Here is a 26914-nt window from a genome sequence, read left to right on the forward strand (position 1 = left end):
AGCGGAAGCAGGGCCGCTGGACAGTCCGACCCAGACCACAAGAAGCCTTGGTTAACCTCAGTGGCCGAGATGTCGTTCAGTGACGGGACCGAAGATGATCTGGGAGTAAGAGGCCGGAATTGGGAAGAGAAAGCTAGGATTTCATTGCCCGAATTCAGAGATAAACATCCAATTTATTCGTTCCCACCCCCCCCCTTCCCTTCGCTATTCCCTTTGTCCCCTCGAACCCACTGCCTCGTCCACCCCCCTCCCGAACTCGTCCACCCCTCCCTCATCTCACCCCTCGTCCCCCCTTACCTCCCTCCTCTGTCCGCCCTCCTTTGTCCCCCTCCCCCCCCCTTTGTCCCCCTCCCCCCCCCCCCCCCTTTGTCCCCCCTCCCCCCCCTTTGTCCCCCTCCCCCCCTTCTTTGTCTCCCTCCCCCTCCTCCTTTGTCCCCCTCCCCCCCTCCCCCCCTCCTTTGTCCCCCTCCCCCCCTCCCCCCCTCCTTTGTCCCCCTCCCCCCTCCCCCCCTCCTTTGTGTCCCCGTCCCTCCCCCCTCCTTTGTGTCCCCGTCCCTCCCCCCTCCTTTGTGTCCCCGTCCCTCCCCCCTCCTTTGTGTCCCCGTCCCTCCCCCTCCTTTGTGTCCCCGTCCCTCCCCCTCCTTTGTGTCCCCGTCCCTCCCCCCTCCTTTGTGTCCCCGTCCCTCCCCCCTCCTTTGTGTCCCCGTCCCTCCCCCCTCCTTTGGTCCCCGTCCCTCCCCCCTCCTTTGTGTCCCCGTCCCTCCCCCCTCCTTTGTGTCCCCGTCCCTCCCCCCTCCTTTGTGTCCCCGTCCCTCCCCCCTCCTTTGTGTCCCCGTCCCTCCCCCCTCCTTTGTGTCCCCGTCCCTCCCCCCTCCTTTGTGTCCCCGTCCCTCCCCCCTCCTTTGTGTCCCCGTCCCTCCCCCCTCCTTTGTGTCCCCGTCCCTCCCCCCTCCTTTGTGTCCCCGTCCCTCCCCCCTCCTTTGTGTCCCCGTCCCTCCCCCCTCCTTTGTGTCCCCGTCCCTCCCCCCTCCTTTGTGTCCCCGTCCCTCCCCCCTCCTTTGGTCCCCGTCCCTCCCCCCTCCTTTGTGTCCCCGTCCCTCCCCCCTCCTTTGTGTCCCCGTCCCTCCCCCCTCCTTTGTGTCCCCGTCCCTCCCCCCTCCTTTGTGTCCCCGTCCCTCCCCCCTCCTTTGTGTCCCCCGTCCCTCCCCCCTCCTTTGTGTCCCCGTCCCTCCCCCCTCCTTTGTGTCCCCGTCCCTCCCCCCTCCTTTGTGTCCCCGTCCCTCCCCCCTCCTTTGTGTCCCCGTCCCTCCCCCCTCCTTTGTGTCCCCGTCCCTCCCCCCTCCTTTGTGTCCCCGTCCCTCCCCCCTCCTTTGTGTCCCCGTCCCTCCCCCCTCCTTTGTGTCCCCGTCCCTCCCCCCTCCTTTGTGTCCCCGTCCCTCCCCCCTCCTTTGTGTCCCCGTCCCTCCCCCCTCCTTTGTGTCCCCGTCCCTCCCCCCTCCTTTGTGTCCCCGTCCCTCCCCCCTCCTTTGTGTCCCCGTCCCTCCCCCCTCCTTTGTCCCGTCCCTCCCCGTCCCCCCCCCCCCCCCCCCCCCCCCCGGTCCCCCCTCCTTCCCCCATCCTCCTTTGTCCCCCCCCTCCTCCTTTGTCCCCCCCCTCCTCCTTTGTCCCCCCCTTCCCTCCCCCCCCCCCCCTCGGTCCCCCCCTTCCCCCCTCCACCCTCCTCCTTTGTCCCGTTCCCCCCCCCCTCCTTTGTCCCGTCCCCCACCCTCCTTTGTCCCGTCCCCCCCCCTCCTTTGTCCCGTCCCCCCCCCCTTTGTCCCGTCCCCCCCCCCCTTTGTCCCGTCCCCCCCCCCCCTTTGTCCCGTTCCCCCCCCCTTTGTCCCGTTCCCCCCCCCTTTGTCCCGTTTCCCCCCCCCCCTTTGTCCCGTCCCCCCCCCCCTTTGTCCCGTCGCCCCCACTCCTTTGTCCCGTCCCCCCCACTCCTTTATCCCGTCCCCCCCACTCCTTTATCCCATCCCCCCCCCCTCCTTTGTCCCCCCCTCCTTTGTCCCCCCCACCTTTGTCCCCCCAACCTTTGTCCCCCCCACCTTTGTCCCCCCCTCCTTTGTCCCCCCCTCCTTTGTCCCCCCCTCCTTTGTCCCCCCCTTTGTCCCCCCCCCTTTGTCCCCGCCCCCCCTTTGTCCCCCCCCCCTTTGTCCCCCCCCCTTTGTCCCCCCCCTTTGTCCCCCCCTCCTTTGTCCCCCCCTCCTTTGTCCCCCCCCTCCTTTGTCCCCCCCCTCCTTTGTCCCGTCCCCCCCCTCCTTTGTCCCGTCCCCCCCCTCCTTTGTCCCGTCCCCCCCCTCCTTTGTCCCGTCCCCCCCCCTCCTTTGTCCCGTCCCCCCCCCTCCTTTGTCCCGTCGCCCCCCTCCTTTGTCCCCGTCGCCCCCCTCCTTTGTCCCGTCGCCCCCCTCCTTTGTCCCGTCGCCCCCCTCCTTTGTCCGTCGCCCCCCTCCTTTGTCCCGTCGCCCCCCTCCTTTGTCCCGTCGCCCCCCTCCTTTGTCCCGTCGCCCCCCTCCTTTGTCCCGTCGCCCCCACTCCTTTGTCCCGTCCCCCCCACTCCTTTGTCCCGTCCCCCCCCCTCCTTTGCACCCCCTCCTTTGTCCCCCCCTCCTTTGTCCCCCCCCTCCTTTGTCCCCCCCCTCCTTTGTCCCCCCCCTCCTTTGTCCCCCCCCTCCTTTGTCCCGTCCCCCCCCCTCCTTTGTCCCGTCCCCCCCCCTCCTTTGTCCCGTCCCCCCCCCTCCTTTGTCCCGTCCCCCCCCTCCTTTGTCCCGTCCCCCCCCTCCTTTGTCCCGTCCCCCCCCTCCTTTGTCCCGTCCCCCCCCTCCTTTGTCCCGTCCCCCCCCTCCTTTGTCCCGTCCCCCCCCTCCTTTGTCCCGTCCCCCCCTCCTTTGTCCCGTCCCCCCCCCCTCCTTTGTCCCGTCCCCCCCCCCCTCCTTTGTCCCGTCCCCCCCCCTCCTTTGTCCCGTCCCCCCCCCTCCTTTGTCCCGTCCCCCCCCCTCCTTTGTCCCGTCCCCCCCCCCGCCCCCCTCCTTTGTCCCGTCGCCCCCCTCCTTTGTCCCGTCGCCCCCCTCCTTTGTCCCGTCGTCCCCCTCCTTTGTCCCGTCGCCCACACTCCTTTGTCCCGTCCCCCCCACTCCGTTGTCCCGTCCCCCCCACTCCTTTATCCCGTCCCCCCCACTCCTTTATCCCGTCCCCCCCCCTCCTTTGTCCCCCCCTCCTTTGTCCCCCCCACCTTTGTCCCCCCAACCTTTGTCCCCCCCACCTTTGTCCCCCCCACCTTTGTCCCCCCCTCCTTTGTCCCCCCCTCCTTTGTCCCCCCCTCCTTTGTCCCCCCCTTTGTCCCCCCCCTTTGTCCCCCCCCTTTGTCCCCCCCCTTTGTCCCCCCCCCTTTGTCCCCCCCCTTTGTCCCCCCCTCCTTTGTCCCCCCCTCCTTTGTCCCCCCCTCCTTTGTCCCCCCCCTCCTTTGTCCCCCCCTCCTTTGTCCCCCCCTCCTTTGTCCCCCCCCTCCTTTGTCCCGTCCCCCCCCTCCTTTGTCCCGTCGCCCCCCCCTCCTTTGTCCCGTCCCCCCCCCTCCTTTGTCCCGTCCGCCCCCCTCCTTGTCCCGTCGCCCCCCTCCTTTGTCCCGTCGCCCCCCTCCTTTGTCCCGTCGCCCCCCTCCTTTGTCCCGTCGCCCCCTCCTTTGTCCCGTCGCCCCCACTCCTTTGTCCCGTCGCCCCCCCTCCTTTGTCCCGTCCCCCCCCCTCCTTTGCACCCCCTCCTTTGGTCCCCCCCCTCCTTTGTCCCCCCCCTCCTTTGTCCCCCCCCTCCTTTGTCCCGTCCCCCCCCCTCCTTTGTCCCGTCCCCCCCCCCTCCTTTGTCCCGTCCCCCCCCCTCCTTTGTCCCGTCCCCCCCCTCCTTTGTCCCGTCCCCCCCCCCTCCTTTGTCCCGTCCCCCCCCCCTCCTTTGTCCCGTCCCCCCCCCCCTTTGTCCCGTCCCCCCCCTCCTTTGTCCCGTCGCCCCCCTCCTTTGTCCCGTCGCCCCCCTCCTTTGTCCCGTCGCCCCCCTCCTTTGTCCCGTCGCCCCCCTCCTTTGTCCCGTCGCCCCCCTCCTTTGTCCCGTCGCCCCCCTCCTTTGTCCCGTCGCCCCCCTCCTTTGTCCCGTCGCCCCACTCCTTTGTCCCGTCGCCCCCACTCCTTTGTCCCCCCCCCCCACTCCTTTGCACCCCCTCCTTTGTCCCCCCCCTCCTTTGTCCCCCCCCTCCTTTGTCCCCCCCTCCTTTGTCCCCCCCTCCTTTGTCCCCCCCCTCCTTTGTCCCCCCCCTCCTTTGTCACCCCCCTCCTTTGTCCCCCCCACCTTTGTCCCCCCCACCTTTGTCCCCCCCTCCTTTGTCCCCCCCTCCTTTGTCCCCCCCTCCTTTGTCCCCCCCCACCTTTGTCCCCCCCACCTTTGTCCCCCCCTCCTTTGTCCCCCCTCCTTTGTCCCCCCCTCCTTTGTCCCCCCCTTTGTCCCCCCCCCTTTGTCCCCCCCCTTTGTCCCCCCCCCCTTTGTCCCCCCCCTCCTTTGTCCCGTCCCCCCCCCCTCCTTTGTCCCGTCCCCCCCTCCTTTGTCCCGTCCCCCCCCCCCCCTCCTTTGTCCCGTCCCCCCCCCCCTTTGTCCCGTCCCCCCCCTCCTTTGTCCCGTCGCCCCCCCTCCTTTGTCCCGTCGCCCCCCCTCCTTTGTCCCGTCGCCCCCCCTCCTTTGTCCCGTCCGCCCCCCTCCTTTGTCCCGTCCGCCCCCCTCCTTTGTCCCGTCGCCCCCCTCCTTTGTCCCGTCGCCCCCCTCCTTTGTCCCGTCGCCCCCCTCCTTTGTCCCGTCGTCCCCCTCCTTTGTCCCGTCCCCCCCACTCCTTTGTCCCGTCCCCCCCACTCCTTTGTCCCGTCCCCCCCACTCCTTTGTCCCGTCCCCCCCACTCCTTTATCCCGTCCCCCCCCCTCCTTTGTCCCCCCCTCCTTTGTCCCCCCCTCCTTTGTCCCCCCCTCCTTTGTCCCCCCCTCCTTTGTCCCCCCCACCTTTGTCCCCCCCTCCTTTGTCCCCCCCTCCTTTGTCCCCCCCTTTGTCCCCCCCCTTTGTCCCCCCCCTTTGTCCCCCCCCTTTGTCCCCCCCCTTTGTCCCCCCCCCTTTGTCCCCCCCCCCCCTTTGTCCCCCCCCTCCTTTGTCCCCCCCCTCCTTTGTCCCCCCCTCCTTTGTCCCCCCCCTCCTTTGTCCCGTCCCCCCCTCTTGTCCCGTCCCCCCCCTCCTTTGTCCCGTCCCCCCCTCCTTTGTCCCGTCCCCCCCCTCCTTTGTCCCGTCCCCCCCCTCCTTTGTCCCGTCCCCCCCCTCCTTTGTCCCGTCCCCCCCTCCTTTGTCCCGTCCCCCCCCTCCTTTGTCCCGTCGCCCCCCTCCTTTGTCCCGTCGCCCCCCTCCTTTGTCCCGTCGCCCCCACTCCTTTGTCCCGTCCCCCCCACTCCTTTGTCCCGTCCCCCCCCCCCTCCTTTGCACCCCCTCCTTTGTCCCCCCCTCCTTGTCCCCCCCCCTCCTTTGTCCCCCCCCACCTTTGTCCCCCCCACCTTTGTCCCCCCCCACCTTTGTCCCCCCCCACCTTTGTCCCCCCCCAGCTTTGTCCCCCCCACCTTTGTCCCCCCCACCTTTGTCCCCCCCTCCTTTGTCCCCCCCTCCTTTGTCCCCCCCTCCTTTGTCCCCCCCTCCTTTGTCCCCCCCCTCCTTTGTCCCCCCCCTCCTTTGTCCCCCCCTCCTTTGTCCCCCCCTCCCCCTCCTTTGTCCCCCCCTCCCCCTCCTTTGTCCCCCCCTCCCCCTCCTTTGTCCCCCCCTCCCCCTCCTTTGTCCCCCCTCCCCCTCCTTTGTCCCCCCCTCCCCCTCCATTGTCCCCCCCTCCCCCTCCTTTGTCCCCCTCCCCCTCCTTTGTCCCCCCTCCCCCTCCTTTGTCCCCCTCCCCCCTCCTTTGTCTCCCCCCTCCTTTGTCCCCCCCTCCCCCCTCCTTTGTCCCCCCCTCCCCCCTCCCTTGTCCCCGCCTCCCCCCTCCTTTGTCCCCCCATCCCCCTCCTTTGTCCCCCCATCCCCCTCCTTTGTCCCCCCATCCCCCTCCTTTGTCCCCCCTCCTTTGTCCCCCCTCCCCCTCCTTTGTCCCCCCTCCCCCTCATTTGTCCCCCCTCCCCCCTCATTTGTCCCCCTCCCCCCTCCTTTGTCCCCCCTCCCCCCTCCTTTGTCCCCCCTCCCCCCTCCTTTGTCCCACCACTTCCCCCTCCCTTGTCCCCGCCTCCCCCCTCCTTTGTCCCCCCATCCCCCTCCTTTGTCCCCCCTCCTTTTTCCCCCCTCCCCCCTCCTTTTTCCCCCCTCCCCCCTCCTTTTTCCCCCCTCCCCCCTCCTTTGTCCCCCCTCCCCCCTCCTTTGTCCCCCCTCCCCCCTCATTTGTCCCCCCTCCCCCCTCCTTTGTCCCCCCTCCCCCCCTCCTTTGTCCCCCCTCCCCCCTCCTTTGTCCCCCCTCCCCCCTCCTTTGTCCCCCTCCCCCCTCCTTTGTCCCCCCTCCCCCCTCCTTTGTCCCCCCTCCCCCCTCCTTTGGTCCCCCCTCCCCCCTCCTTTGTCCCCCCTCCCCCCTCCTTTGTCCCCCCCTCCCCCTCCTTTGTCCCCCCCTCCCCCCTTCTTTGTCCCCCCCTCCCCCCTTCTTTGTCCCCCCTCCCCCTTCTTTGTCCCCCCTCCCCCCTTCTTTGTCCCCCCCTCCCCCCTTCTTTGTCCCCCCTCCCCCCTTCTTTGTCCCCCCCTCCCCCCTTCTTTGTCCCCCCCTCCTCCCTTCTTTGTCCCCCCCTCCCCCCTGTTTTGTCCCCCCCTCCCCCCTTCTTTGTCCCCCCCCTCCCCCCTTCTTTGTCCCCCCCTTCCCCCTTCTTTGTCCCCCCCCTCCTTCCCCCCTCCCCCCTTCTTTTCCCCCCTCCCCCCCTTCTTTGTCCCCCCTCCCCCTTCTTTGTCCCCCCCTCCCCCCTTCTTTGTCCCCCCTCCCCCCTTCTTTGTCCCCCCTCCCCCCTTCTTTGTCCCCCCTCCCCCTTCTTTGTCCCCCCTCCCCCTTCTTTGTCCCCCCTCCCCCCTTCTTTGTCCCCCCTCCCCCCTTCTTTGTCCCCCCTCCCCCTCCTTTGTCCCCCCACCCCCCTCCTTTGTCCCCCCTCCCCCTCCTTTGTCCCCCCTCCCCCTCCTTTGTCCCCCCTCCCCCTCCTTTGTCCCCCTCCCCCTCCTTTGTCCCCCCTCCCCCTCCTTTGTCCCCCCTCCCCCTCCTTTGTCCCCCCTCCCCCTCCTTTGTCCCCCCTCCCCCTCCTTTGTCCCCCCTCCCCCTCCTTTGTCCCCCTCCCCCCTCCTTTGTCTCCCCCCTCCTTTGTCCCCCCCTCCCCCCTCCTTTGTCCCACCACTTCCCCCTCCCTTGTCCCCGCCTCCCCCCTCCTTTGTCCCCCCATCCCCCTCCTTTGTCCCCCCTCCCCCCTCCTTTGTCCCCCCTCCTTTTCCCCCCCTCCCCCCTCCTTTTCCCCCCTCCCCCCTCCTTTGTCCCCCCTCCCCCCCTCCTTTGTCCCCCCTCCCCCCTCCTTTGTCCCCCTCCTTTCCCCCCTCCCCCCTCCTTTTCCCCCCCTCCCCCCTCCTTTGTCCCCCCTCCCCCTCCTTTGTCCCCCCTCCCCCTCCTTTGTCCCACTCCCCCCTCATTTGTCCCCCCTCCCCCCTCATTTGTCCCCCCTCCCCCCTCATTTGTCCCCCCTCCCCCCTCATTTGTCCCCCCTCCCCCCTCATTTGTCCCCCCTCCCCCTCATTTGTCCCCCCTCCCCCCTCCTTTGTCCCCCCTCCCCCCTCCTTTGTCCCCCCTCCCCCCTCCTTTGTCCCCCCATCCCCCTCCTTTGTCCCCCCTCCTTTTCCCCCCTCCCCCTCCTTTGTCCCCCCTCCCCCCTCATTTGTCCCCCCTCCCCCCTCATTTGTCCCCCCTCCCCCCTCCTTTGTCCCCCCTCCCCCCTCCTTTGTCCCCCCTCCCCCCTCCTTTGTCCCACCACTTCCCCCTCCCTTGTCCCCGCCTCCCCCCTCCTTTGTCCCCCCATCCCCTCCTTTGTCCCCCTCCTTTTTCCCCCCTCCTTTTTCCCCCCTCCCCCCTCCTTTTTTCCCCCCCTCCCCCCTCCTTTCCCCCTCCCCCCTCCTTTGTCCCCCCTCCCCCCTCCTTTGTCCCCCCTCCCCCCTCCTTTGTCCCCCCTCCCCCCTCATTTGTCCCCCCTCCCCCCTCCTTTGTCCCCCCTCCCCCCTCCTTTGTCCCCCCTCCCCCCTCCTTTGTCCCCCCTCCCCCCTCCTTTGTCCCCCCTCCCCCTCCTTTGTCCCCCCTCCCCCCTCCTTTGTCCCCCCTCCCCCCTCCTTTGTCCCCCCTCCCCCCTCCTTTGTCCCCCCTCCCCCCTCCTTGTCCCCCCCTCCCCCCTCCTTTGTCCCCCCTCCCCCCTTCTTTGTCCCCCCTCCCCCCTTCTTTGTCCCCCCTCCCCCCTTCTTTGTCCCCCCCTCCCCCTTCTTTGTCCCCCCCTCCCCCCTTCTTTGTCCCCCCCCTCCCCCTTCTTTGTCCCCCCCTCCCCCTTCTTTGTCCCCCCCTCCTCCCTTCTTTGTCCCCCCCCTCCCCCCTGTTTTGTCCCCCCCTCCCCCCTTCTTTGTCCCCCCCTCCCCCCTTCTGTGTCCCCCCCCCGTCCCCCCTTCTTTGTCCCCCCCTCCCCCCTTCTTTTCCCCCCTCCCCCCTTCTTGTCCCCCCTCCCCCCTTCTTTGTCCCCCCCTCCCCCCTTCTTTGTCCCCCCTCCCCCCTTCTTGTCCCCCCTCCCCCCTTCTTTGTCCCCCCTCCCCCCTTCTTTGTCCCCCCTCCCCCCTTCTTTGTCCCCCCTCCCCCCCTTCTTTGTCCCCCCTCCCCCTCCTTGGTCCCCCCTCCCCCTCCTTTGTCCCCCCTCCCCCTCCTTTGTCCCCCCTCCCCCTCCTTTGTCCCCCCTCCCCCTCCTTTGTCCCCCCTCCCCCTCCTTTGTCCCCCCTCCCCCTCCTTTGTCCCCCCTCCCCCTCCTTTGTCCCCCCCTCCCCCTCCTTTGTCTCCCCCCCTCCTTTGTCCCCCCCTCCCCCCCTCCTTGTCCCACCACTTCCCCCTCCCTTGTCCCCGCCTCCCCCCCTCCTTTGTCCCCCCATCCCCCTCCTTTGTCCCCCCTCCCCCCTCCTTTGTCCCCCCTCCTTTTCCCCCCTCCCCCCTCCTTTTCCCCCCTCCCCCCTCCTTTGTCCCCCCTCCCCCCTCCTTTGTCCCCCTCCCCCCTCCTTTGTCCCCCCTCCCCCCTCCTTTGTCCCCCCTCCTTTTCCCCCCTCCCCCTCCTTTTCCCCCCTCCCCCCTCCTTTGTCCCCCCTCCCCCTCCTTTGTCCCCCCTCCCCCTCCTTTGTCCCCACTCCCCCCTCATTTGTCCCCCCTCCCCCCTCATTTGTCCCCCCTCCCCCCTCATTGTCCCCCCTCCCCCCTCATTTGTCCCCCCTCCCTCCCCCTCATTTGTCCCCCTCCCCCTCATTTGTCCCCCCTCCCCCCTCCTTTGTCCCCCCTCCCCCCTCCTTTGTCCCCCCTCCCCCCTCCTTTGTCCCCCCTCCCCCCTCCTTTGTCCCCCCTCCCCCCTCCTTTGTCCCCCCTCCCCCCTCCTTTGTCCCCCCTCCCCCCTCCTTTGTCCCCCCTCCCCCCTCCTTTGTCCCCCCCCTCCCCCCACCTTTGTCCCCCCTCCCCCCACCTTTGTCCCCCCTCCCCCCTCCTTTGTCCCCCCTCCCCCCTCCTTTGTCCCCCCCTCCCCCCTTCTTTGTCCCCCCTCCCCCCTTCTTTGTCCCCCCCTCCCCCCTTCTTTGTCCCCCCCTCCCCCTTCTTTGTCCCCCCCTCCCCCTTCTTTGTCCCCCCTCCCCCCTTCTTTGTCCCCCCTCCCCCCTTCTTTGTCCCCCCTCCCCCCTTCTTTGTCCCCCCCTCCCCCCTTCTTTGTCCCCCCCTCCCCCCTTCTTTGTCCCCCCCTCCCCCCTTCTTTGTCCCCCCCTCCCCCCTTCTTTGTCCCCCCCTCCCCCCTTCTTTGTCCCCCCCTCCCCCTTCTTTGTCCCCCCCCTCCCCCCTTCTTTTCCCCCCTCCCCCCTTCTTTTCCCCCCTCCCCCCTTCTTTGTCCCCCCCTCCCCCCTTCTTTGTCCCCCTCCCCCCTTCTTTGGTCCCCCCTCCCCCCTTCTTTGTCCCCCTCCCCCCTTCTTTGTCCCCCTCCCCCCTTCTTTGTCCCCCCTCCCCCCTTCTTTGTCCCCCCTCCCCCTTCTTTGTCCCCCCTCCCCCCTTCCTTGTCCCCCCTCCTTTGTGCCCCCCTCCCCCCTCCTTTGTGCCCCCCTTCCCCCTCCTTTGTGCCCCCCTTCCCCCCTCCTTTGTGCCCCCCTTCCCCCCTCCTTTGTGCCCCCCTTCCCCCCTCCTTTGTGCCCCCCTTCCCCCCTCCTTTGTGCCCCCCTTCCCCCCTCCTTTGTGCCCCCCTTCCCCCCTCCTTTGTGCCCCCCTTCCCCCCTCCTTTGTGCCCCCCTTCCCCCCTCCTTTGTGCCCCCCTTCCCCCCTCCTTTGTGCCCCCCTTCCCCCCTCCTTTGTGCCCCCCTTCCCCCCTCCTTTGTGCCCCCCTTCCCCCCTCCTTTGTGCCCCCCTTCCCCCCTCCTTTGTGCCGCCCTTCCCCCCTCCTTTGTGCCGCCCTTCCCCCCTCCTTTGTGCCGCCCTTCCCCCCTCCTTTGTGCCGCCCTTCCCCCCTCCTTTGTGCCGCCCTTCCCCCCTCCTTTGTGCCGCCCTTCCCCCCTCCTTTGTGCCGCCCTTCCCCCCCTCCTTTGTGCCGCCCTTCCCCCCTCCTTTGTGCCGCCCTTCCCCCCCTCCTTTGTGCCGCCCTTCCCCCCTCCTTTGTGCCGCCCTTCCCCCCTCCTTTGTGCCGCCCTTCCCCCCTCCTTTGTGCCGCCCTTCCCCCCTCCTTTGTGCCGCCCTTCCCCCCTCCTTTGTGCCGCCCTTCCCCCCTCCTTTGTGCCGCCCTTCCCCCCTCCTTTGTGCCGCCCTTCCCCCCTCCTTTGTGCCGCCCTTCCCCCCTCCTTTGTGCCGCCCTTCCCCCTCCTTTGTGCCGCCCTTCCCCCCTCCTTTGTGCCGCCCTTTCCCCCCTCCTTTGTGCCGCCCTTCCCCCCTCCTTTGTGCCGCCCTTCCCCCCTCCTTTGTGCCGCCCTTCCCCCCTCCTTTGTGCCGCCCTTCCCCCCTCCTTTGTGCCGCCCTTCCCCCCTCCTTTGTGCCGCCCTTCCCCCCTCCTTTGTGCCGCCCTTCCCCCCTCCTTTGTGCCGCCCTTCCCCCTCCTTTGTGCCGCCCTTCCCCCCTCCTTTGTGCCGCCCTTCCCCCCTCCTTTGTGCCGCCCTTCCCCCTCCTTTGTGCCGCCCTTCCCCCCTCCTTTGTGCCGCCCTTCCCCCTCCTTTGTGCCGCCCTTCCCCCCTCCTTTGTGCCGCCCTTCCCCCCTCCTTTGTGCCGCCCTTCCCCCCTCCTTTGTGCCGCCCTTCCCCCCTCCTTTGTGCCGCCCTTCCCCCCTCCTTTGTGCCGCCCTTCCCCCCTCCTTTGTGCCGCCCTTCCCCCCTCCTTTGTGCCGCCCTTCCCCCCTCCTTTGTGCCGCCCTTCCCCCCTCCTTTGTGCCGCCCTTCCCCCCTCCTTTGTGCCGCCCTTCCCCCCTCCTTTGTGCCGCCCTTCCCCCCTCCTTTGTGCCGCCTTCCCCCCTCCTTTGTGCCGCCCTTCCCCCCTCCTTTGTGCCGCCCTTCCCCCCTCCTTTGTGCCGCCCTTCCCCCCTCCTTTGTGCCGCCCTTTCCCCCCTCCTTTGTGCCGCCCTTCCCCCCTCCTTTGTGCCGCCCTTCCCCCCTCCTTTGTGCCGCCCTTCCCCCCTCCTTTGTGCCGCCCTTTCCCCCCTCCTTTGTGCCGCCCTTCCCCCCTCCTTTGTGCCGCCCTTCCCCCCTCCTTTGTGCCGCCCTTCCCCCCTCCTTTGTGCCGCCCTTCCCCCCTCCTTTGTGCCGCCCTTCCCCCCTCCTTTGTGCCGCCCTTCCCCCCTCCTTTGTGCCGCCCTTCCCCCCTCCTTTGTGCCGCCCTTCCCCCCTCCTTTGTGCCGCCCTTTCCCCCCTCCTTTGTGCCGCCCTTCCCCCTCCTTTGTGCCGCCCTTCCCCCCTCCTTTGTGCCGCCCTTCCCCCTCCTTTGTGCCGCCCTTCCCCCCTCCTTTGTGCCGCCCTTGCCCCCTCCTTTGTGCCGCCCTTCCCCCCTCCTTTGTGCCGCCCTTCCCCCCTCCTTTGTGCCGCCCTTCCCCCCTCCTTTGTGCCGCCCTTCCCCCCTCCTTTGTGCCGCCCTTCCCCCCTCCTTTGTGCCGCCCTTCCCCCTCCTTTGTGCCGCCCTTCCCCCCTCCTTTGTGCCGCCCTTCCCCCCTCCTTTGTGCCGCCCTTCCCCCCTCCTTTGTGCCGCCCTTCCCCCCCTCCATTGTGCCGCCCTTCCCCCCTCCTTTGTGCCGCCCTTCCCCCCTCCTTTGTGCCGCCCTTCCCCCCTCCTTTGTGCCGCCCTTCCCCCCTCCTTTGTGCCGCCCTTCCCCCCTCCTTTGTGCCGCCCTTCCCCCCTCCTTTGTGCCGCCCTTCCCCCCTCCTTTGTGCCGCCCTTCCCCCCTCCTTTGTGCCGCCCTTCCCCCTCCTTTGTGCCGCCCTTCCCCCCCTCCTTTGTGCCCCCCTCCCCCTCCTTTGTGCCCCCCTCCCCCTCCTTTGTGCCCTCCGCTCCCCCTCCTTTGTGCCCTCCGCTCCCCCTCCTTTGTGCCTTCCGCTCCCCCTCCTTTGTGCCACCCTTCCCCCCTCCTTTGTGCCCCCCTTCCCCCCTCCTTTGTGCCCCCCTTCCCCACCCTCCTTTGTGCCCCCCTTCCCCACCCTCCTTTGTGCCCCCCTTCCCCACCCTCCTTTGTGCCCCCCTTCCCCACCCTCCTTTGTGCCCCCCTTCCCCACCCTCCTTTGTGCCCCCCTTCCCCACCCTCCTTTGTGCCCCCCTTCCCCACCCTCCTTTGTGCCCCCCTTCCCCACCCTCCTTTGTGCCCCCCTTCCCCACCCTCCTTTGTGCCCCCCTTCCCCACCCTCCTTTGTGCCCCCCTTCCCCACCCTCCTTTGTGCCCCCCTTCCCCACCCTCCTTTGTGCCCCCCTTCCCCACCCTCCTTTGTGCCCCCCTTCCCCACCCTCCTTTGTGCCCCCCTTCCCCACCCTCCTTTGTGCCCCCCTTCCCCACCCTCCTTTGTGCCCCCCTTCCCCACCCTCCTTTGTGCCCCCCTTCCCCACCCTCCTTTGTGCCGCCCTTCCCCACCCTCCTTTGTGCCGCCCTTCCCCACCCTCCTTTGTGCCGCCCTTCCCCACCCTCCTTTGTGCCGCCCTTCCCCACCCTCCTTTGTGCCGCCCTTCCCCACCCTCCTTTGTGCCGCCCTTCCCCACCCTCCTTTGTGCCGCCCTTCCCCACCCTCCTTTGTGCCGCCCTTCCCCACCCTCCTTTGTGCCGCCCTTCCCCACCCTCCTTTGTGCCGCCCTTCCCCACCCTCCTTTGTGCCGCCCTTCCCCACCCTCCTTTGTGCCGCCCTTCCCCACCCTCCTTTGTGCCGCCCTTCCCCACCCTCCTTTGTGCCGCCCTTCCCCACCCTCCTTTCTCCCTCCCCTCCTTTGTGCCCCCCTCCTTTGTGCCCCCCTCCTTTGTGCCCCCCTCCTTTGTGCCCCCCTCCTTTGTGCCCCCCTCCTTTGTGCCCCCCTCCTTTGTGCCCCCCTCCTTTGTGCCCCCCTCCTTTGTGCCCCCCTCCTTTGTGCCCCCCTCCTTTGTGCCCCCCCTCCTTTGTGCCCCCCTCCTTTGTGCCCCCCCTCCTTTGTGCCCCCCCTCCTTTGTGCCCCCCCTCCTTTGTGCCCCCCCTCCTTTGTGCCCCCCCTCCTTTGTGCCCCCCTCCTTTGTGCCCCCCTCCTTTGTGCCCCCCTCCTTTGTGCCCCCCTCCTTTGTGCCCCCCCTCCTTTGTGCCCCCCTCCTTTGTGCCCCCCTCCTTTGTGCCCCCCTCCTTTGTGCCCCCCCTCCTTGTGCCCCCCTCCTTTGTCCCCCCCCTCCTTTGTCCCCCCCCTCCTTTGTCCCCCCCTCCTTTGTCCCCCCCTCCTTTGTCCCCCCCTCCTTTGTCCCCCCCTCCTTTGTCCCCCCCTCCTTTGTCCCCCCCCCTCCTTTGTCCCCCCCCTCCTTTGTCCCCCCCCTCCTTTGTCCCCCCCCTCCTTTGTCCCCCCCCTCCTTTGTCCCCCCCCTCCTTTGTCTCCCCCCCTCCTTTGTCCCCCCCCCTCCTTTGTCCCCCCCCCTCCTTTGTCCCCCCCCTCCTTTGTCTCCCCCCCCCTCCTTTGTCTCCCCCCCCCTCCTTTGTCTCCCCCCCCCCTCCTTTGTCCCCCCCCCTCCTTTGTCCCCCCCCCCCTCCTTTGTCCCCCCCCCCTCCTTTGTCCCCCCCCCTCCTTTGTGTCCCCCCCCCTCCTTTGTCCCCCCCCCCACCTTTGTCCCCCCCCCCACCTTTGTCCCCCCCCCCACCTTTGTCCCCCCCCCCACCTTTGTCCCCCCCCCACCTTTGTCCCCCCCCCCACCTTTGTCCCCCCCCCCCACCTTTGTCCCCCCCCCTCCTTTGTCCCCCCCCCTCCTTTGTCCCCCCCCCTCCTTTGTCCCCCCCCCTCCTTTGTCTCCCCCCTCCTTTGTCTCCCCCCCCCCCTCCTTTGTCTCCCCCCCCCCCTCCTTTGTCCCCCCCCCCTCCTTTGTCCCCCCCCTCCTTTGTCCCCCCCCCCTCCTTTGTCCCCCCCCCCCTCCTTTGTCCCCCCCCCCCACCTTTGTCCCCCCCCCCCCCACCTTTGTCCCCCCCCCCCCACCTTTGTCCCCCCCCCCCCACCTTTGTCCCCCCCCCCCCACCTTTGTCCCCCCCCCCCCCTCCTTTGTCCCCCCCCCCTCCTTTGTCCCCCCCCCCTCCTTTGTCCCCCCCCTCCTTTGTCCCCCCCCCTCCTTTGTCCCCCCCCTCCTTTGTCCCCCCCTTCCACCCCCCTCCTTTGTCCCCCCTTCCCCCCACCCTCCTTTGGTCCACCCCCCACCCCCTTCGGCCCGGCCAGCCCCTCCCCCCCTCTTTGGCCTGCCCTCTCACTGTGCCCCCTGCCCATCCCCTTCCCTCCCGCACCCCTGCCGCCCCCGTCCCCTCGTGTCCCGGCCCCCCCATCGTGCCCCCGCACCCCACTAGTTCCACATTGTTCCAGCATGCCCTATCGCCCCACCACCACACCTTGGCCTCCTCCACACCTCCCCCCGCCCCTGGCTCTGCCTCCAATTCCTCTCACCTGCACCTCTCACTCCTTGCCTTGTTCTCCTTTCACCCTTCAAAGCTTGATAATCTACTGTCGTTCGTTGAATTAAATGTGGTATCTTTAACGAAATCATAAATGTAGATGCCATCAGATGGCCATTTGTGACCAAACATAATGCTACTGATATGAACAGGCATCCTCTCGCATCACACAATGAATAAAGTTTTATGGCGAATGCGCCAGCATATTTGAAGGCAGGGGACATGTAAAAAACTTCGGGTGGGTAGCTCACCGCCTCCCCACCTGTGTCTCATATTATAGGCCAGTGAGTAAGGCGACAGGCAGCCTGCCTGTCTAGGTCTATCAAGGCCCTTAAGTGACCAATTAATGGCTCTGCCATGGCCTCTAAAACCTGAAGCCCACCCCTGCATGCCCAACCAAAATGCCTGGACTTTTAAGTCACCGAGTTCTTCTCAAGACTCCTTTGGTCCCAGTTCTGACCCTGCTGGGGCTATCTGAAGGCTGGAAGTCCTACTCTTACCTCATTAAGGCTACCCCCAGCGTATTATCACTGCTGGGCAGCCAGTGTTAAAGTTGGTGTGGTGCCAACCAACTTTTCGACCTGGGGGGTGGCAAGGAATACGTCTCCCTTTAAAATTCACCCGACATATGGGGGCCTTGGTTTAATTCAGCTGACAGCATCTGGGATAGTGCAGCGTTCCTTCACTACCACAATCAAGATATAGATTGACACTTTGTCCCCCCCCCTCCCCCCCTAAGATATAGATTGACACTTCATGCTCAAGTCTCTGTAGTGAGACTTTAACCCTCAATTGTCTGACTGAGGGAATAAGAAAATCCATGCTGCAATGGGACTAAGAATGGGACAAAGAGCTGCTTTCCAGTGCAATGAAATTCAGTCCGAGCCCAATGATATGGTATTTTTCTGTTTCAGGGAGAGGATGAACTTTCGATCATCACATTGGAATCCAATATCGAAAAGGTACTGTACTGTGCAGTGAGAACTGCCTTTTGTTCATCTCGATTGACACACTGCCCGTAAAATCTCCTTCCCATACTTCCATAGATACTGACACATTCCTTGGAATCTCCCACCAATGTTGACATGCTGCTAGGGATCACCAACAAATATTGACACACTCCTTGGGATCACTTGTAGATATTGATGCTCTCTTTCCCCTCCACCCAGAAGCCACTGGCGCACTCCAGGGGTCCATTTGACAGACACTGCCAGTGCCAAAAGGGAAACAATTTCTATCATTCCAGAAAACATTTTTTTACAGCGTAGACCAATTTAAATATTGTGCTAGTATGTCAACAAATATAGAAGGAAATATCAAATGTAGAATTCTGAAGATTGTGTGCTTACAGCTTATGATATGGCACACCCCAGGTAGGCAAATGGTTGAGATGAAATTTAATGACATTGTGAATCACACAGGATCTCCTCACTATCCCCACCTCAGATCCCGAATCTGAACATCTCCGTTTTGACATGACCCACAGCAGCAGATCAGCACTGAAAATAACTGGGAAGGCTGTGCTAATTTAAACAACTAATTGCGAATGTAATTCAGACAGCAACTACAGAGTCATCTGAAAGTGTCAGTAACTTTCAGGGTACAAATCAGAATCTAAAAAAGGAAAGAAAGACAGACCTGCATTTTAATAAGTACCCTTTATGATCTCAGATGATCACCAAACTTTACAGTCAATTCAGAACTTTTTGAAGCATGGAGATGCTGGAGATGGCATTACAGAAACCAAAGCCCCTTCTAATGGAGCACCACTGCTCCTCCAGCTACTTCTAGTGCAGCCTCCACTGCACCCCATTCTGAGAAGAGCATTCACTTGGCTGTCCCTTGCATATGGCAGAAGCTGGTGCTGTCGTGATACCAATCACCCCTACTGGCTGATTTTATGGAGGCTGGTGGTTTATGAGCATGTGATGTGATGTGAAGATGCAGTTGCTAATCTTGAACACTCATGAAAGGTCATTAAACTTTCAGTAGTGCTGCTCAGTGCTGTGGGCCAGACTTCAGCATCTTTCTTCCTCATTTGCCAGCTGCTCCCATTAGAGAATCTGTCGTGTGTCTGGCCCCTCATGGAAAGATGGCCTCTGTTCTGTCTATCTCTGTTACTAATCTCTCCAGTGCCACATCTGTGAACCTGGAAGCCCTCTCTCTGGAATGGTGTTCCATATCCCCTGCTCAGATTTGCATCAATATCAATCTACAGCAGCCTTCTGTTATCCAGTTCAGCTTCCCTTTAAGAAAGACTGCTTTTGAGAGCTGGAGATTAGCTGGAGTACGTGCTAGCCTCATACACTGTTAGGTTCCTTGTTAAGTGTGCAGCCAGCCAGCAGTGTCAATAACTTTCAGGGTATAAATCAGAATTTAAAAAAGGAAAGAAAGACAGACCTGCATTTTAATAAGTGCCCTTTATGATCTCAGATGATCACCAGCAGTGCAGATCACACTGGGCTACATGCTCCTATCAATTAAATGAGGAAGTAGTACAAAATTTGGGTGCTGGCTGACTCCAGGCAACGGGCATCCATAGGTCACAAACTACTGATCAATTTTGAAAAACTTTTTTTGATATTGGTTAAAGATTAAGCAGACACCTCACCGCTCCCTTACCCTCTTCAAATAGTGCCAAAGGACAGATGGAACTTCAGTTTTATTATCTGTTGTATGTTGGTTGTGACTGGCTAAGGAACGACTGCTGAGACATAGGTATGTCTGAACAATAATAGGTTTATTGGATGAACATAACGATATACAGATATACAAGACTTGGTGTTATTCAGTCTAAGCCATGAGCATTCTCCCTCTCTTGGTTGTGTCTCTCTTCTTACATCATCATGTAGGTGGTACTGTTTCTCCAGTGCCTTTCAACCCTGAACACCCTAATGCTACTTGAAAGGACAGACAGGACCTCAATTTTATCATCTCATCCAAAAGGCTATACCTCCAAAAGTGCCTCACTCTCAGTACTGTACTGGAGTGTCAGCCTAGATTTTATGGACAAGTCTCAACACTCAACCTTCCGATTCAAAGGCAAGACTAGTACCACTGAGCCACAGCTAATAACAAAGTGAAATATTTATAAGTTAATTTACTGATGCATTTTGTTTTCCATATTTAGAAACCCAAGAAGAAGAAATTAAATAAACCACCCTTGTCTCCAAGTGAGTAACACTAATTCAAGTTCACTGTGCAACTGTTTTCATATCCTATCTTTGTCATTTGGTGGTACAGAACTTGAATATTGCTGAAAAAAGAGATTTTTTGTCAAAGCTTTTCGTCTTGCACTCATCAGGACATTTTGCAAGAATACAATTCCAAGAGGGACAACAAATTTATTCTGTATGAGAAGAGTGTGCTGATTAGCTGGCAAGTGGACTCTGATTGGTAGAGTTATTCCCATGGAGAATGGTAACTGACAGTTAACTGTCAAACATTGTTTGAAATTTAACCCAGGCAGCTTGACTCTGATTGGTCAAGGCACTGCTCTGAGAAATGAACCAGCAAATGGCTGTCACTTATTTTGTTTAGCAGAAACAGGCACAATTTATATACATATTCTTTCTGTCTGCAAAGAACAGGGCCTGTATGTTAATATATGCAGCTTCTAGTACATGCAAATGTGCCACACTGCGAGCCTGACTGCCAATCTTAAATTGGTTGTCAGCGTAATTCTCAGGATTATTTAACAAATGTTGTCCAATCATGGACTTACATCTAATGCTGGACACTGTTTTTTGAGTGTTGCAAGCACAGGCTGGTTGGTTACAATCTGTACCTTGCCTGCAGCAAACAGTGGAAGGGACATTCTGCTTGATACAATCCGCCAGTCTTTGGGATGTATGGCCTAGATACCTAGCATCACACCAGCACTGAAATTCATATATCACGTTGCTCATTTGTGTGACAGGCAGATTGTCTTTTTGGCTTGAAGGCAGCATCCTGTTAGTGGCGAATACCACTCATGTTGCTACTGCATCGTAGCAGCATGAAACAGCTAGCTTCACCTGTTGCTCCAATTTTTGAGATATCTTGCCCTTCTAGGGTAATCTGAGGTAGATTGGGTACTTTTCAGGGCCAAAAGTGATGGCCTTGGGGCCCGTTCCTGAGTTTGCATGATATACAGTACAACATAATCTGATCAGGGTAGCCATTGTCCCGCACGATGCCTTTGATGTGCCTCATTTCAGCATCAAGCTTGCAATGGTGAACCCTATTTACGAGGTTGCTGATAAGTTCAATCTTATAGCGCATGGAACTGTAAGAATCCCAATGTGTTTTTGTCCAGTGAAGGTAGGTTTGCGGTAGACCCTGGTAGAGAACACCCTGGCAGAGTTCTCAACTAGTATGTCAAGGAAAGGGAGTTCATTTGACAGCTCCATTTCAAAGATGAATTTGAGCGCAGGATGGGAGCCCATTAAGATATGTAAGGAAATTATTACATGCAGCTGCAGATTTAAATATAGCAAACGTTTCATCCACTTATAAGAAATATGCAAGGGGTAGGGGGTTAGGTGTCATTCCATCAAAGACATGTTTTTCTTGGAACCCAACAAGATGTTTGCAAGAACTGGGCCTAGAGGAGATCCCATGGCAACACCGCCTATTTGGACATACATGGTGTTATTAAAACTGAACTGAACCGTGCGAGTTGCCGAGTTCATAAGCTCAATGAATACTGATTTGCGCAATGGTGGCAGGTCTAGATCAGCTTGATATGGTGCTGCAGCACAAATATCTATGGCTTCCTTAAGTGGAACATTGATGAATAGGCTAGCAGTGTCAAATGAGCACGTGGACATGGCATTGCTATCCATATGCAAGTCCTGTATGACCTTCTCAAATGTGAAGGAATTCTTCACTGTGTATGTGGGAAAACTTGCTCAAAACTGGTTGTAACAATTCACCCAACCATTTGGTCCAATTCTTGTTGTGCAGAACCAGTCATAGATAAGATAGGGTGGAATGGGATATCACTTTTGTGTGTCTTGGCCAGCCCATACATTGGTGGATGCAACGAGCTGTGAAGATGAACCCTGTTATAAATATCACGCAGCAGCTCATCACTCTTACACGAGTCCAGCAAACATTTTTTTAGCTTACTTTTGAGCAAAGCAGTCTGGTCGTGTTGAGTGTCAGGTCCAATGGATACAAATTTGGACCCATCATTAAGAGTGGTGTGCATTTTGTTGATTTAGTCACGCTTGTTAAGGATGACCATTCTCACCCCTTTGTCATGTTTACTGATGTGTATGTCTGGGTTGGTCTTAAGGCATCGCAACGCTGTAAGACATGAGCATTGCATGTGAAAATCTGACAGCTCACAGAATCACAGAATTGTTACGGTGCAGAAGGAGGCCATTTGGCTCATCATGCCTGCACCGGCTCTCTGAGCATTTGAACTTAGTGCCAATTTCCTGCCTTTTCCTTGTAACCCTGCACATTGTTTCTATTTAATTAATCATCCAATGCTCTCTTGAATGCCTCAATTCAACCTGCCTCCACCATACTTTCAGGCAGTGCATTCCAAACCCTAACTACTCGCTGTGTGAAAAAGTTTTTTCTCACCTCGCATTTGTTTCTTTTTCAAAACAATTTAAAACAGTACCCTCTGGTTCTCAATCCATTTATGAGCGGGAACAGTTTCTCCCTGTCTACTCTGTCCAGACCACTCATGATTTTGAAAACTTATAAGCCTCCTCTTAGCCTTCTCCTCTACAAGGAAAATGCTCCCAACTTCTCCAGACTTTCATCATAACTGAAGTATCTCATCCTTGGAATCATTCTCATGAACCTCTTCTGCACTTTCTCCAATGCGTTCACATCCTTCCAATAGTGTGGTGCCCAGAACTGTACAGAGTGTTCCAGCTGAGGTCAAACCAATGTCTTATATAAGTTCATCATAACCTCCCTGCTCTTGTAATCTATGCCCCTATTAATGAAGCCTAGAATACTATATGCTTAAAAAAAAGCGCTCTCTACCTGTCCTGCCACCTTTAATGATTTATGTATATATACACACCCAGGTCTCTGTTTCTGCCCACCCTTTAGAATAGTATCCTTTATTTTATACTGTCTCTCCATGTTCTTTGTACCAAAGTGTATCACCTCACACTTCTCCGCATTGAGCTTCATCTGCCACCTATCTGCCCACTCCATGAATGTCTCAATGTCCTTTTGAAGTTCTACACTGTCCTCCTCACAGTTTACAATTCTCCCAAGTTTTGTGTCATCTGCAAACTTAGAAATTGCCCCCTGCACACCAAAATCTACATCATTTATATGTATCAAGAAAAGCAAGGGTCCCAATGTCCACCCCTGGGGAACTCCACTACAAACCTTCTTCCAGCCTGAAAAGTACCCTTTTTTTCATTCATTCACGGGATGTGGGCTTCACTGGCTCGGTCAGCATTTCCTGCCCACCCCTAGTTGCCCTTGTGAAGATAGTGGTGAGCTGCCTTCTTGAACCACTGCAGTCCATGTGGTGTAGGTACACCCACTGTGCTGTTAGGAAGGGAGTTCCAGGATTTTGACCCTGCGACAGTGAATGAACAGCAATATATCCTGAGGTCAGGAAGGTGAGTGACTTGGATGGGAACTTCCAGGTGATGGTGTTATTTAACCATTAACTATTTCTGTTTCCTGTTTTACTGTTACCATTTCCTATCCCTCAGCCAATTATGTATCCATGTTACTATTGTCCCTTTTATTCCATGACCTATGACTTTCCTCACAAGTCTGTTGTGTGGCACTGTATCGAACACCTTTTGGAAGTCCACATACACCACATCAACGACATTGCCCTAATCAACGGTCTTTGTTACCTCTTCAAAAAAACTCCAGTAAGTTAGTTAGACGTGATTTTCCTTTAACAAATCCATGCTGATTCTTATGAATCAATGCATATTTTTGCATGTGACTATTAATTCTATCCCGAATAATTGTTTCTAGATGTTTCCCCACCACCGAAGTTAAACTGACTGGTCTGTAATTGCAGGGCAGGTCTTTACAACCTTTTTTGTACAAGGGTATAATGTTTGCAATTCTCCAGTCCTCTAGCACCTCCCCCGAATCCAGGGAACATTGAAAGATTATTGCCAGTGGCCTCTGCAATTTCCACTCTCACTTCCTTCAATATTCTTGGATGCATCTCATCTGGTCCTGGTGCCTTATCAATTTTAAGTGCCGACAGCTTATCCAATACCCCCTCCTTGTCAATTTTAAACCCTTTCAGTGACTGAGTTTACTCCTCTGTCACCATGGTCTGGGCAGCATCTGCCTCATAGGTAAAGACAGATGCAAAGTATTCATTTAACTCCTCAGCTATGCCTCTTGCCTCTATGTTTAAATCCCCTTTTTGGTCCCTAATTGGCCCTACTCCTCCTTTTACCACCCTTTTACAATTGATGTGCTTATAGAATACTTTGGGATTTCCTTTTATGTTAGCTGCCAGTCTTTTTTCATAATCCCTCTTTGCTTCTTGGATTTGCTTTTTCACATCCCTTCTGAACCTTCTGTATTCAGCTTAGTTCTCAATTGTATTTGCTACCTGACACCTGTCATAAGCACACTTTTTCTTCTTTAGCTTAATTTCTATCTCCTTTGTCATCCAGGGAGCCCTGGATCTGTTTGTCCTACCCTTCCTTTTTGAGGGAACATATCTTGACTGTGCCCAAACCATCTCCTCTTTGAAGGTAGCCCATTGTTCAGCTACTGTTTTTCCCACCAACCTTTGGTTCCAGTCTATCCTGCCCAACTCCGTTCTTGCCCCATTGAAGGTCGTTTGGAATTCCGCAATATGCGTGTGCTAGATTAGCTAGGCGTGCATTCGAGGATTCTGCGTCTTCAGTGGACACTGGTTTATGGAGGGATAGTTAAGAGTAGAAGAGCTCAAACTCAGCAAATACCTCTTTCTGCTTGATTTGGCATGAAGGTACACCAAAATTGAAACCATGTGCAAGAACAAGCTCCTCGCTTTCTGAGAGTACATCGTCAGAGAGATTTGTTATGTGTTTAATGGCATTGTTAATTGTGTTGCCAAACCCCTTCCGCTTAAGTAAGTTTACGGAGCAGACATGTTTCAAACGGGTACTGTTTATGGTGCAGTCATCTTTTGAAGTAATATGGCGGCATAAGGGGATCAAATTTGAAAAATTAAAGAATTTTGCACACCTCAGACCAAGCGCAGTGAAGGGCAAGGCATAAATTAGTAACCCTATTAGCAATCTGTTCAATCTCATCTCACATAAAGGCTCGCTTGATTGTGAGACTGTCTCTCACTTTAGCATTATCGATGCATTTAGAAATGAAAACTGGCACAACCTTGGGTTTAATACACTGTTGGAGAATTTCAATAGACAGCTTACCCATTCTTAACTTATCTATAAATTGAACTATGTTGTTGGTATCCAGAATTTGGTCTTTGTTGTACTTTTGTCTCAGGTATACAAATAGTTTGGTTGTACAGAACTTGAGTATTGCTGAAAAACAGACATTTTTTGTCCAAGCTTTTCATCTTGCACTCATCAGGACATTTCACAAGAATATAAATCCAAGGGAGACAATAAATTTATACCGTATACTCATACAATATAAATTTGTTATCTCCCTTGGATTTGTATTCTTGTGAAATGTCCTGATGAGTGCAAGACGCAAATCTTCAACAAAAAATCTCTTTTTTCAGCAATCCTATCTTTGATATATTTTTCCATCTAATTTTCTCCCTTCCTGAAATCATTACATTATATGCGGAATGTCAGGGATGAGGGTGCAGGAAGAGAGAATGCATGAGAGTAATCTCAACCTAACTGGCTGAGAGAAAAACCTACAGGATCAGATGGAATACAAGTTTTATATCCAGCACGATAATTCTAGTACATTGACTTCAGTTGAGAGTAAAATCGGGTTAGTTGTAAAACTCACAGATTCATAGATGAGACTGGGCAGTAATTCATGTGAATGTTCTCAGATATGGATCTTGTGCCACACAGCTCAAGTGCCCCTTCACTGGATTTTCTGTTTGTGTATTTGTTTGGATTCCATGTCCAATGTCATGTAAAGAACTGGCAATGGTGCACTGCTTTTTAATGGCTTCATGTGCCCCAAAGTGCTTTGCAGCCAATTAAGTACTTTTGGAGTATAGTCAGTGTTTTAATGCAGGGAACAGATGGGCATAGACCAGGAGAAGAATAGGATTGATTGGATTACTATGCATGGACTCAATAGGCTGAATGGCCTCCCTCTGTGCTACAATGACTCTGACTCTAAATGTGTCAGCCAATTTACACAGAGTAAATCACGCAATGTGCTAATAACCAGATAACTGTTTTTAATGATGTTAGTTGAGCGATAAGTATTGGCAATGTTGGAGAATTCCCTTGATCTTCTTTGAATAGTGCCATAGAATCTTTTCCATTCATATGTCAGGACAAATGGAGCCTCAGTTTAATGCATCATCCGAAAGATGACACCTCCAATAGTGCAGCACTCCCTCAGTACTGCATTGGACTGTCAGTATGGATAATGTGCTCAAGTCTCTGGAGGAAAAGTTGAGCCCACAACCTTTTGATATAGAGACAAGGGCACTACCATTGAGCTGCAGCTGACATCTGGAGGCAGAAGAGCCACACTATATTGTTCCAGGTACAGCTTTCCGGGGCATCTTCCAAACCTTGCTTACTGACTGAATTTCACCTCATTCATCCTGCAGAATCCCCTTATCTATCAAACACTTACCTGCATCCAAAGAAGGCAGCGGTATGGAGGCCATTGAAAGGCACAGGGCTCATGCATGTGGAAAACCCATCAGCCAAGGTGCCTAGAGAGATGTGGGTGGCATCACTAAGACAGGGTGTTGGTAAGTGACTGCAGTATCGATTCATCTAGTTTTCTCCTCTCCCCTCTCTTCCCCCTCCCTCTTAATTTTCTTCCCCCGCACTTCTCAGCTCTCCTCTCTGCCATCTCAACTCTCCTTCTTCCCCATATTGCTCTCCCCTACACTGCCCTCACCTTCACTGTCCTATACCCTCCTCCCCTTCTGCCAATACTCTTTGCCCCCTTTCCCCTATCATCCCCTTCTGCTTTCCTTCTTTCCTCTCCCACCTTTCCATTCGCTCATCCTCCCCTCTTGTCATCCCCCTCTCCCAGGTTGGATTCATTCTGGGGAACAGTACCCCTGGTTCCTCCATAAAGGAGCCACTTCCGACTTGTCAGTTTGAACATTGAGGCATTACAGCTGAGCCTGATCTTGTCCTTATTATAAAAGCAAAATACTGTGGATGCTGGAAATCTGAAATAAAAGCAGAAAATACTGGAAAAACTCAGCAGGTCTGACAGCATCTGTGGAGAGAGAAACAATTAACGTTTTGTGTCCGTATGACTCTTCTTCAGAGCTAAAGAAAAGCAGAAAGGTAGAATTTATACTGTTTAAGGCAGGATGGAGCAGGTAAAGCAGGATATAAGGTCAGTGATAGGTAGGGGCTAAGGAGGGAAGGAGAGATTGGCAAAGATGTCATGGACACAAGACAAAGGCAGTGTTAATGGTAGTGGTGAAGACCAAAGAAGGTGCTGGTAGTGGCATAAAGGTAAGAAAGTGAAATGTGTTAATAGCAGAATGAGGGTCGGCACTCTGTGAAAGAGCAACATAGAACAAGTGACATATGGCCATTTTAGAGGAGGGAGTGAGGAGGAAGGGGCGGTGGGTAGGGAAAAAGGATAGAAAATGGGATTAAAAGGTGATAAAGCAATGAATAGAAATGAGTGAATAAAAAACTAAAATATATATCTTTAAAAAGGGGTGAAGATAGAGGAGAGATTTCATGGTCTGAAGTTGTTGAACTCAATGTTGAGTCTGGAAGACTGTAAAGTGCCTAATCGGAAGATGAGGTGCTGTTCCTCCAGATTGAATTAGGTTTCACTGGAGCGTTGCAGCAGGCCAACCACGGACAAGTGGGCATGAGAGCAGGATGGTGTGTTGAAATGGCAAGCGACAGGAAGGTCTGGGTCATGCTTGGTGGCAAGCAGGTGTTCTGCAAAACGGTCAACCAGTCTGCGTTTGGTCTCCCCAATGTACAGAAGACCGCATCGGGAGCAGCGAATGCCATAGACCGAATTGAAGGAGGTGCAAGTGAAGTGCTGCTTCACTTGAAAGGAGTGTTTTGGCCCTTGGACCTTGAGGAGGGAGGAGGTAAAAGGGTATTGCACCTTCCGTGATTGCATGGGATGACGCCATGGGAAGGGGATGAGGTGTTGGAGATGATGGAGGAGTGGACCAGAGTTTCACGGAGGGAACGGTCCCTATGGAATGTTGCTGGGGGGCAGGGTGAGAGGAAGATGTGTTTGGTGGTGGCACCATGCTGGAGTGGCGAAAATGGCGGAGGATGATCCTTTGGAGGATGATCCTTTGAATGCGGAGGCAGGAGGGGTGAAAAGTGAGGACCAGGGGAACCCTATCATGGTTTTGGGCAGGAGGGGAAGGTGTGAGGCCAGAAGC

The 26914-nt window shown here is 58.1% G+C and overlaps 1 protein-coding gene across 2 annotated transcripts in view; it reads left to right on the forward strand.

Moving 5' to 3' along the window:
• The first annotated feature begins 6 nt into the window (after positions 1–6).
• iqce (IQ motif containing E) overlaps positions 7–26914 on the forward strand; it is a 105804-nt gene continuing 78896 nt past the window's right edge. For both annotated transcript variants that reach the window (XM_041207173.1, XM_041207174.1), the window contains exons 1-4: positions 7–105; positions 16329–16376; positions 18545–18587; positions 25133–25279. In XM_041207173.1, the coding sequence (XP_041063107.1) occupies positions 70–105; positions 16329–16376; positions 18545–18587; positions 25133–25279 (274 nt within the window). In that variant the 5' untranslated portion in view covers positions 7–69. The remainder of the gene's footprint in view (positions 106–16328; positions 16377–18544; positions 18588–25132; positions 25280–26914) is intronic.

This window comes from Carcharodon carcharias, chromosome 15 (assembly GCF_017639515.1).
Source record: "Carcharodon carcharias isolate sCarCar2 chromosome 15, sCarCar2.pri, whole genome shotgun sequence".
NCBI classification, from domain to species: domain Eukaryota; kingdom Metazoa; phylum Chordata; class Chondrichthyes; order Lamniformes; family Lamnidae; genus Carcharodon; species Carcharodon carcharias.